At 42.1% G+C, this 11,981-nt stretch overlaps 1 protein-coding gene across 1 annotated transcript in view; it reads right to left on the bottom strand.

Moving 5' to 3' along the window:
• The window catches only part of FAT3 (FAT atypical cadherin 3), a 643,096-nt gene that overhangs the window by 156,496 nt on the left and 474,619 nt on the right, over positions 1–11,981 (bottom strand). Inside the window, 1 exon segment of the mRNA XM_042457261.1 lies at positions 2,510–2,785. Coding sequence (XP_042313195.1) covers positions 2,510–2,785 — 276 coding nt within the window.

Here is an 11,981-nt window from a genome sequence, read left to right as displayed (position 1 = left end):
CCCTCCTTGGAGGTCTTCAAACAGAGGCTGGATGGCCATCTGTCGGCGATGCTTTGATCTGGATTTCCTGCATGGCAGGGTGTTGGACTGGATGGCCCTTGCGGTCTCTTCCAACTCTATGATTCTATGATTCTATGATTCTATGACTTCCACCTCCTGAGTGATGCTATAGGAGGCGGATAGTCCCTCTCTATCGTCGATTGGCTGGCTGCTCCTGGGGGTGGGGCAACTCCCCTCTCGGCCCCCACCTTTGGACTAGGCCTATATATAGGCCATGCGGCGTCCTGCTCGGCGCCATTTCTGCTTGGCTCTGCTGCTGAGCAGAGCCGAGTTTCAGGGAGGCGAGCACAAGGGGCTTGTCCCTTCCTCCCCGCTTTGGAATTAGGATCCCTGCGGCCCTGCACAAGACAGGTGGGGGCTTCCTTCCCCTCCCCCACCCTTACTGCGGTCTTGGGGGATAGAGAGCTGCGGCGGCCGCCATTTTGGGCTGGGCTCCCTGCCATGGGGCCCAGCTAGTGAGTAGTTTCGGCTGTTTTCCTTCCCCTCCTGTATTTGGATAGGGCTTTGGGTTTTGGAGAGTGTGTGGCTTGCCCAAGGACACCCTGTGTTGGGTTTGCTTGCTGTTTTCTGTTCAAAAATTTTTCAGCCTGGTCACACTCTCTCAGCCACCTGTTTTGTTGTTTGCTCTTTCTAACTGGCAATTGCTGACTGTTTATTCATCATGCCCAACAAAGCGGGGCGCAAAAAGACATCCTCGGCAGTAGCTACACAAATTACGTCTGGTCAATCTGGGGGACTTCAGCGTATGCCGGCCTTGAATTTTAATGCCACTTCCTCCTCTGATACTACGTTGGGCTCCAGTTCCAGAATTGTTTCTACATCAGGATCTTCACGTGTTGGGCCATCGCCAGCTGTTCATTGTTTGTCTCAATCGGCAATGTCGGAGCTGTCACGTTCCATTGCTGAGATGATTGCAAAAGCCACTTCACCTTGCCAGCTAAGTGATCCAGAATCTCCTTCACTTCCGACAGTTGCCAGATCTCCTGGAGCCTCATCTTCCAGCCAAGTACCTTCGGCAGACCGTGACAAGACCCCTGTGGCAGTGAAGCATTCTGTTGTCTTGTCGTCATCCAGCTCCAGTTCGACATCGTCATCATCTTCCAGTTCGGACAGCGAGGTGTTCGGCAACGTTGATGGTGACAACAGACGTAGACGGCACAAGAAAGGTCACAGAGCCAAGAAAAGACACTGATGGGCTCGATCCTCACAAGCTGCTCAAGATGCTTTCAATGCTGTTAACTCACCTTTACCTTCTGGTAGAGATCGCTTTTGGGTTGAGCATGTCTTGGCCCCAGGCCTGCCACGCTGGGCCATCAAGCGTCGTAACTGGCAACCCGGTCTTCAGGGGGTTTGGGTCGATCAGGAAGCACAAGGGTTTCCAGTTTGCGCACCTGGAGAGCGCCCTCCTGGCTCTCATCTACCTCGCAAAACCAGGAAGCTGATTCTCAGAGGCTGTTTTGTTGATGTCTTTGGTTTGGTTCCTCCGACAGTCAAGCAGCTTTGGTGGTTACCTCGTCCAAGGAAAAAAAAAAAAAAGGCCCCCTTTCCCCCCCCGTTGACCACAATTTTGACAACTGGCTAGAAGGTTTCACCGTTTTTAGGGCTGTGGTTTCCATGGCTTTCCCTGAATGGGCTTGGCAGCTCAACAGCCATTTGCTGCATGTCCTTAAGGCCAAAGAGTTTGCCGGCGGGGCAGCAGCCATCACTTACGATACGGCGTTCCGTACCTGACTGAAAAGCAGGTTGAATGGCAAACATGAAGCAGAATGAACCAACTAATAGCATAACAGAATGTGAGAGACTCACTCATTCCTTGTTTTGATAACACTTTTTCAGGAGTTCTGGCACTTTAGATTAAATTCAAGGTGAGTTTGAGGTTCTTAAGAAAAATATTTGGAGAAAAATAATTTTTAATTCATAACATTCAGCATCCTCTTCACAGCAGAACAATTTCTTCTCTGTAATTTAGACACATGAACCAGCATCTCCTACCTTGAAGGAGTCCTACAGAAGTCTTTGATAAATCAGGACACTTTGCTTTCAAGAGCTGAGCACCGCAAGAAAAGTGATAATCACCTTGTTAACAGCTTTTGAAAGAACACTAAATGTCTCCTGAGAAATTCTTTAAGGAAGTCACCTCTGATAACAGGCACAGGCATTGGGAGATTACAGTTTTTCATCCATGTTCAACCTCAAGATGGCGGAACTATTTTCTAAGATAACGAATCTTTCATACTAAGCATTACAGAGCCTGAGCAATGAATGGATGAATAAATAAATAAATGCACTGCAATGCAATGCAAGGAAGAAAATTAATTATTGCTTCTGTACTTAATTTTAAAACCTTTTTGCTTATCATAAGTCTGTAAAAACAGCAATCAGAAGGCTGCAGCATATGCCTTTAAAGCATATATCTTTATAGTCAGCAGAGTTAATCATCTGTTCTTACCATTACATTTAGGATGTGCTTATCCTGAGCTTCATGGTCTAAACGTTCAGCAGTGTATAGAACTCCTGTGTTGGGATCCATTCTGAACTTTCTCATGCTCATCGAGTCAATGCTGCTGTGAATGATATAGCTGAGCTTGTGTTTCTCATCTCTGTCTATGGCTTCTACTTGCAGGATTTCAGTGTCAGGAAGAATGTCTTCTGAAATTATAACATCGTAACTTGGGTGGGAAAATTCAGGACCGTTGTCATTGTTGTCAAGCACTTTGATTAGGACCTGCAGTTGAGGAAGGGGAAAAAATGAGGGGAGAGCAAATAAATTCACACATCAAAATGAGTTACACTATGGAATGTATTAACCATTTTAGAGCTCAGGACAGTTAACTGAATGTGATATTCACCAAATCAGAAAAGCTACTTTTAAAACTAACATATTTTTGCTACTTTTAAAAATATCTGGTTGTCATTAGGTGAAAGATTAAAAGCTCTCCCTCCATCCCAACTGCCACTGCCCTGGCTTTGAAGGGAGAGAAGAAGAAGCAGGCACAGCTTCACTGTGACTGCATTCAGAAGCAGATGAAAAGCCCTCCTTTCCATCTGAACTGTCATTGCCTTAGTCTTAGAAAAAAAGACAGACATAGCTTCAACATGGCTAGGCCCAGAATTAGATAGAAATCCCCACCACCACACACACAAACATCCAGACTGTCATTGCTCTGGCCATCATGTCTACACACAGAAGCAGATGAAAAGTTCTCCCTCCATCCCAACTGCCATTGCCCTGGCCACAGAAGGTGAGAAGAAGCAAGTACAACTTCATCATGGCTGGGCCCAGAAACAGATGAAAGAATGTCCCTCCATCCAAACTGACATTGCCAAACTGCTCATCATCATCATCATCATCATCATCATCATCATCATCATCATCTTCATCAAACATAATGACACTGGAACACATTTTTTTAAAAAGTAGTGACTGACATTGCTACTTCTAACAAGCTACCTCTAAACTCTGGGGTTTCCTAGTTTTCTCCTTACCACAAGCTTGTGAGTTAGGCTTGGCTGAAAAAATCCTTAGGTTTGTTTTCACAGAATAGTGAGGATTTAAACCCACATTATCCTTATTTCACCAAAATAGCTCTAGACAGCTGGGAAATTAAGGAAGAATATGAAAACGTTCTTCAAAAACTTCAGAGGTTTTCACAAAGGAGAATATAAAGGTGTAGTCTGTTGTTCCAGAAAGGAGAACCAGACATGATTGGCTCAAGTTACAGCAAGGTAGCTTTCCACTGACTATTCAGACAAATCTATTTGCAGTTAGAATAGTTTGGTGGTGGAGCCAATTTACTAGGACATAGCAGACTGCAGTCTCTCTTACTGTCTGGAAATGTAGAAGAGGAGGCTGGAGAGCGGTCTGTTGGGGATGCTCCCACTCTGAACTTCCTGCAATGAGTAGGGTGTTGGATTAGGTGGCCTTTGAAATTTCTGATCCTATGATCATCAACTCCTGACTCTATGATCCCCTGTAAGCCATCACTAATCTGATAGTTGGCCATGTGTTTTCCTTACATTTAACTGCAGGAATAGCAATACGGACAAACACACATACACATCTATGCTCGTTCATGCCTTAACTGAACATGCAATGTAGTATTCACACAGACCATTCCATGTGATGTAAACTGCTTAGCTGCAATAGACCAAGGCCCTGCCTGCACGGGTCAGAATACAGACTATCCTTAGCTGCTCCAACCTCCTCTCATTACCTGGCCCCCTCCATTCTGACACTGGGCAGCTGTTCAGACATGCATCGTACTATAGCATGGTGGGAACAAGTCACTCTGAGGTCAGAATGAGATGTCTAGCATTGATAACATGGCTGGGTGCCTTGTCCTGACCTAGACCAAGTGACATGCTGCCATGGTAGCCACACCAAGCAATACAGTGGTATGCATGTGTGAACAAGCTGCCCAACATCACAATGGAGGGCTCTGGTTCTTCTGAGAATATCTGGAGTGTAGTGGAGTCTCCCTCCTTGGAGGTCTTCAAGCGGAGGCTGGATGGCCATCTTTCGGGAATGCTTTGATCTGGATTTCCTGCATGGCAGGAGGTTGGACTGGATGGCCCTTGCGGTCTCTTCCAACTCTATGATTCTATGATTCTAATGAGTCTTTAAAAATGTAGTAAGAGGGGGTTTACTCCAAGTTTGCTGTTCACACCATCACTAGCATTTTGGCCATGCATCGTCTAGACTCCACCAAGAGGATGGGATGAGGATGTTTTATTTGGCCCATGAAGACAGAGCCCAAGCCATTCACCTGCCCAGCACAGTACTGAGAAGGGCAGGAAAGGGAGGATTCAGTAAGAAGAATTTCTACAATATCCTCCCAGGTCATATGCAAACATTGGGTGAGTGGTGGGTGAACTGACTGAAGGCTAAGTAGGTGGGTGCCTCTATCAACCACAGCACCATCAAAGTCAAAACTTGTTTGATGTTGCACAATTTGACTCAATAATTTGTCTATATTCATTCTGAAAGCAAACTATTTATATCCTTTGCACCCCTGTCGGCTCCGCTGGCGCATAATGGTCAAAATCATGAACCTCCATTGCTAATGGTGGCCATCTTAAAGAAGACAGAATGTCTGCCAGCAGCCTGCAACTGTTTTTCTCATGTACATTCAGTCATGGCATGATGAATGTGAGCACTGAAAAAAAAACTTGGAGGGTGGGAGAAACTAATAAAAACCCTCCCCACATTTTTCAAGTATGCACAGGGGGTAGGCGGGTGAGTGGAGAGGATGTGTACTTGAACGTGTTTATAGGGCTTTTGTTCAAGCCCAGTCACTTACACCCACACTTTGTGTTTTAATGGAGGAAAAGATTTACTTATATGCTATTATAACAGTATTTTATGAAAAGAGGTTGCCCTCAGAGAGACATGAAACATTAGCTTTCCACAATGTCAGTTGAGATGTTTGTAAAATACTTTACCAGAAAATGCATAAACAATCCCTCCCTCCACAAATTGCCGGTAATGACCCATCTTGGGAACAGTCTGGAAGGCAGTTGTAATAAAATTCTCTCTAAGTTAAGATTATTATATGTTACTTAGGAAGCCAAGGTAGCCTTGGGGAGGGGTTGTTTTGTGAGCCTTTGGGGGCTGGGGGAGCACTAAGAAGGGAAGAAGTGGTACCTATATTTGTGGAAAATGAAGGCAGCGGTAGAGGCAAGGGGCATATATCCTGCAAAATCTACAGTGCTAATGATGACAAATATTCCTTGCTTAGTATGGCCTGAGTTCTGTTAATGCACATTGGGGTACTCTATTGGCCTCAGCTAAGAAAAAGTCCTGTAAATGCACTTAAATTGAGTACACTTTTCAGTATTTGGCTTGCCGCATCATAACAAAATCATTTCCTTCTTTGCAGAGGAAGCAAATACAAAATCAAAGTCCTAATCCCATTTTTGTTATATTTAAATAATAAGTGATAACATTAGTTATAACATCACCACAAGCAAAACAATAGTCCATTTTTGTTGGATTTAAATGATAAATGATAATATTAGTTATAACATCATCACAGAACACACATTATGGTTACAGCTTTATATCTATTGACTTGGAAGTAAGGCCTGCTGAATTCAAGAGATCTAAAAATGTCATATCATTGAAAATGGAAACCCAAATGATTAATTTCTTGTATCTTTAATTTACCCTCTTTAAAACAAAGATATTAACATGGCCTACACTTTGGGGGGGGATCACCAGTACCTTCACAACAACCCTGTTAAATAGATTAGGCTTGAGAGGTAATAAACAGTTCAAGGTTACCAGATCACTTTATAGGCTCAATAGAGCTGGTGTTGCGTAGTGGTTTGAGTGTTCGACTACAACTCTGGAGACCAGGGTTCGATTCCCAGCTCGGCCATGAAACCCACTGAGTGAGTCACACACTCTCAACCTCAGGGTAGGGCAATGGTATAACCTCCTCTGAATAAATCTTGCCAAGAAAACCCCATAATAGGTTCACATTAGAGTTACCAGAAATCGGAAACTACTTGAAGGTGCACTATATCAACAACAAGGGATTTGAAAAACAAGTTTTTCTACCAGAGATGCAACCCCATGAAATGTGAACACTGTGAAATCAGAAACTTGGTATGAATCCTAAAGAAAGCCTTTGATCTTGAATGGGCTTACTTCTACAATGGATTAATTAATTTTAGTTAATTAAAATCTATCTGTAGACTTCAGTACCAGTCATTTATGTTGCATATTTCCTAAACTTTCCTGGAGATGAACCTGCAGTGAGGTCTAGGATATTAATTTCTTGAGAGGATCTCTAGGTGCTCCACAGTCTGATTCTCCCTGCAGGGCCTGAAAACTCTTCTAACAGTGGAGAGAGAAGCAGAAAGAAAGAAAGAAAGTTCTCCCCACTGCTAATGAGGGAGAATGAGCAGAGAAAAAGACAGAATGAAGATCGGAGTGGAGAGAGAAAATTACCGTTAAGAAAAGAGCATAAACAGGGAGGAAAGAAACAGTGGAGGGAAAGAAAGGGAGAAGCGGACAGTGAGATGGGGCTTTGAAAACACGATATCGGTATTTCTGCTACTAATAATTATAATAAATATCAGAGAACTCTGCAGAGCATGTGTACAAAAGTGGGGTGTGTATGAAAGCCATGTGCATCAAGACTACTCTCAAACTGCCTTCATCTCCCTGGAAAAAAGGATCTGTTCTCCAGCTAGAGCCAAAATTAGGTGAAATTTCTTTGCTGACAGCTGCTGAAACAAATAAATCAAGGTTGTTGCTAGGGAGCACTGTGTTATCCTAACTGTTGTTTAGGATTAGATATGTATAAATTAAGTTCTCTAAGAGAGAGAGAGAAAGATATTTTTCAAAGAGCACATTCCTTCCCACTTGATCAACAACATCTGTCTTGTTTAATCTTTTCTCCTCAATTATTCACTGGATATATTGTGTACTTTTATGGCCTCCCCTTCTTCCAACATGGAATTTAAGGTCAACAAGAAGGGCTGTCCAAATACAGTCAGCCCCTCTTATACACAGATTTTTTATACACGGATTCAAGCATCCATGGTTTTAAAATGTTCAAAAAAAAAGTATAAATTTCAAATATCAAACCTTGATTTTCCATTTTTTGTAAGGGACACCATTTTGCTTTGTCATTATATTGAATGGGACTTGAGCATCCACAGATTTTGTTATCCATGGGGGATCTTGGAACCAAACCCCAGCGTATAACAAGGGTCCACTGTAGTTTCCCATCCAGACACTAAGCATGCCAACTTGCTTTAGTAAGTTGCTTCTTGTGCTTTTACTATGGACTGTTTTAAACTCACTGGTATCATTTTGGTAGCAATGTGCATTAATGGAGAGACTGTTCCTTGCTCTTTTCATTCCTTGAGTATGGCAGGAATGCCAAACAGGTGCATATTCACCAAGATTTTCTAGGAATTTATCCAACCTGTGTTCTGCAAACCTATTTACAAAACATCAGGAATAAACTCTTCTAGAACATGGTCTCACAGCCCAAAAAAAACAAAAAACAACCCTGGTGGCGCAGTGGTTAAATGCCTGTACTGCAGCCACAAACTCATAAAACATAAGGTGGTGAGTTCAATACCAGCCAGGGCTCAGGCTCGACTCAGGCTTGCGTCCTACCAATGTCGCTTGAATGAATATCCAGCTTGTTGGGGGCAATTGGTTTATAGTTGTAAACCACTTAGAGACAGCCTAGGTGGTATGTAATGGTATATAAATGAAGCTGCTATTGTTATAAGCTGCTAAAAACCCACCAAAAAATCCCCCTATTTACAAAACTGTGCATGTATTTTTTCTTCTGCCCATCAACGGGAAGATACTGCAAATTATTTTTTCTTTCTTTTCTGAACTATATGCAAACAAATGCACACAAGTAAAAATGTGTGTAATTGAGATGTGCGCACAAATGTGCTTTTAATTAATGAGGAAACTGAATGCAATTGGAAAAAATAGATAATGAATTTTCATTTCAGAAACAAACACAAGCCTCAAACATGAAATGGAACTTGGAGAGAGTAAGCATGTTGGTGGGATTTTAAATATAATAAAAATCAGCTGACAGATTCTCACATACCTATCTTAGAATGGTTATGATTTGTTGCTTTTTAAAAACTTAAGTATTTATGGAACTCAGTCTCAAATGGCAAGGTCTTAAATTTTTTAAAGTTCCATAGCTCCTTTAAAAACAAAACAAAAAAACCCCAGGAATGTACTTTCAATTTCGGGGAACAGCCTTAATGGGGGGGGGGGAGGCAGGAGGAAAGAGAGATGACTAGGGGGGAGAGAATCAGATAGACAAGATTCATTTTATATCTGCAGAAAAAAGCCAAAACAGCATGTGCTCACTTCAGATGCTTTGCTACTCAAATATTTTAAGAATCAGCTTTAAATATGTCATCTACTATCATTACACTTGTCAAACAACATTAACCAAAAAAAAAAAAAAAATACCACTAAAAAGAACAGTCAGACATAAAAACAGTCAGAAAGGTGTAATGACCATTAATGAAGGTGTGTCCCATTTTGGGTTGACATTTGCACTAGGGTAAACCTAATTCTATGAGGCAGCATGAAATTGGAGGGAAGCATCTACACTGCAGAATTAATGCAGTTTGACATCACTTTAAGTGCTATGGTTCAATGCTATGGAATCCTGGATTTGTAGTTTTGTGAGACATTTAGCCTTCTTTGTGCAATAGTTCGGGTGCTGCAACAAGCTACAAATCCCAAGATTCCATAAGATGGAGCTATAACAGTTAAAGTTATGCCAAACTACATTAATTCTGCAGTGTGGTAGCAGCTTTAGGCTTTGGGAAACCAGGGCTCATATCCCCTCTCAGCTATAGAAATCCACTGGGTGATCTTGGGTATGTTATTCTCTTTCTGCCTGAAAAGAAGGGCAATCTCTTCCAACTAAATTTTCTCAGGTAAACCTTATGATAGGGTTGCTGTAAGTCAGCTACTCCAATAACGTCCAGAGGATCCATGCCATAATGGTTTGGATACCAGCTGACTGGACTCACACACATCCCCTGATGACATGGCTAATGAAGACATCCTTAAATTGTGAAACATTTTGTCCTCGGGGCATGGAAATGTAAACCCAACCTCAGTTATGAGAGCTGGGTTGAGGAAATGCTAACAAAAATAGCTTCAGGGTGTTTGGCAGCATGTATGAATTGAGCAGAAGTGGAAAATATTAGAAGTATTTAAAGGTACATTCTTGGAGCTGTCTGTAGTGTAAATACACCTGGGTGACCTGGGAGCAGGGGGGTGTCAACCGTATCAATGTTAGCTATCCATTAAGAATGTATAAATTTATTATACAAACGGGGGGAGGTTGGTTTATTTTATTTAAACTATGCTTTATTTACAGATGATCAATGTTTTACTTTGCCTGGTTACACAAAGTTTTTGACTTCTTTCCCAAAGCTGCTGCCTTTATCTAAGTATTATTGCAATTTACCCACTACAGATGAGTAAAAGCACTAGATGTCAACCTTGACAATTTCTCCAATTTTGACCTCAATGTTTGTTTCTTTTTGGATCAGTATTGGATTCTGAAGAGCTATTTTTTATTGCAAGGCAAGTTGTACTTCTCTTTAGACCTCACCTCAAAATGGCACATTTTGTACATCTTCTCCAAATGTACACATTTCTATATGAACTCTCCCACTGATTAAAGTGTGTATGCATTTCTCTAAGCACAATGCATATTGCAAGACTGTAATCCATATTACATGGTTAGAGAAGTCCAATACTACTTCAACTGTCACGGCTACATTCTACGGAATCCTGGCATTTGGCGAGATACTTAGAGTTCTCTACTTCAGTGGTACTAGAACATATAATTCTAAGTACCATGTAAACGTCAGCTTCCAGGATCTGTCAGATGGAGCCAACAGAGTTTTGTATCAAAAGGCTGCAACTATGCAGTGTAGATCCATACTAAAAACTGTTCAGACACATTTTAAGTACCAATTGTCTCACAGTCTCATAAATGTGCAGATCTCTGGCTGCAAATTGCATTTGGGTCTATGCTCGGGTCTGGAGGATGATGACTTATTTTACACCAAAATAAAATCCCAACAAATTCTCACCCATCCCCCAGCCAATACTCCCTCTGTGTTTGCATCACTTCCTCCTGTTCTTGCCTGCAGAGTGGTCACAAATTTTGACATGTTTCTATTGTCTCATTCATGTGTTCTGAAAGCTCTCCTCAGGACCCCTTCCCTGGTTTTGCCACTTATCCTTAGAACAGATCAACAAGAAACCAACCTCCTGACAGTTAACAGAGAGCTCCTTGTTCCTGGATCCAAATGTTAGCTCTGGTTCATTAGCAGACTAAAAGAGTTCTCTGGTGAGTTAATTCATGACAGACATTGATTTGTCAAAACAATATTGATATACAAGTGGCACATTGCCCTTGCAGATTATTATTACCACAGTCAGCTCTCAAAGTGATGGAGGGAGAACTGAAGGGGAAAGGACCACCATGCTGTCACTTCTGCTTTAACAAGATGCCAGAATTTATTCTTGCATGGATACAGAAGAGAAATGAGGGTGGTGGCAGTGGTGGGAAATATAACTATTAATATTTGTGTTCCATCAAGTTCTTGGCTAGAAAGTGTTTGTGGTATTTTGTTGCTCAGACCAGTGAGTTCTGACCTATAGTTTCTAAGGGACACGCAATATTTTCCCTCAACATGTTGTGTCCCCTTGCAGTATTTTGGCCAATGAAGAAAATCTGTGTGAAATCAAAGGCTTTCATGGACGGCACCCATAGTTCTTTGTGGGTTTAGCTATGTGGTGGTGTTCTGGAAGAGTTTATTCCTGTTGTTTCACCAGCATCTGTGGCTGGCATCTTCTGAAAAATGCTGGCACATGCTGGCGAGACAGATGCACCTTCCAGAGCCACGCGCCGAATTTTACTTTTCTTTAACTCAACAACTCTACTCAAGTGGCATCAGGTTAGAATCAGATATTGAAACAGAACCTTGCCTTTAAGTATACGATAGCAGCCAGGACATTCCTTTAAAGTAGTATTCCCAGTAGATTGACTATTATAGTCATTACTAAAGACTTTGCAGTATGGACAACGAGGGATCGGCTGCAGTCACCTGCAACTCTTGTGGGATCTTTCTCTTCTTGCCTACAGAAGTGGAGAACTTCACATGCACCAAGTGCAAGTTGGTAGCACTCTTGGAGGAGAAAGTGCAGCAGCTGGAGTCCAGAGTAGCTACACTTCAGCATATTAGGGAACAAGAGGATTTCCTGGACACAATAGAACTAACGATCTTGGATGAGTACCACGCAGAGGAAGATGCTAGGGTGCAGGAGGTCACTTCACATACACAGGAGGAAGACAGCTGGAGGAATGTCACAAAGAGAAGTAAGCCAAGAA

The sequence above is a fragment of the Sceloporus undulatus genome, chromosome 3, assembly GCF_019175285.1.
Source record: "Sceloporus undulatus isolate JIND9_A2432 ecotype Alabama chromosome 3, SceUnd_v1.1, whole genome shotgun sequence".
NCBI classification, from domain to species: Eukaryota; Metazoa; Chordata; class Lepidosauria; order Squamata; family Phrynosomatidae; genus Sceloporus; species Sceloporus undulatus.
The sequence above is the reverse complement of the archived record's forward strand: the minus strand, read 5'-3'. Positions and strand labels throughout refer to the sequence as shown.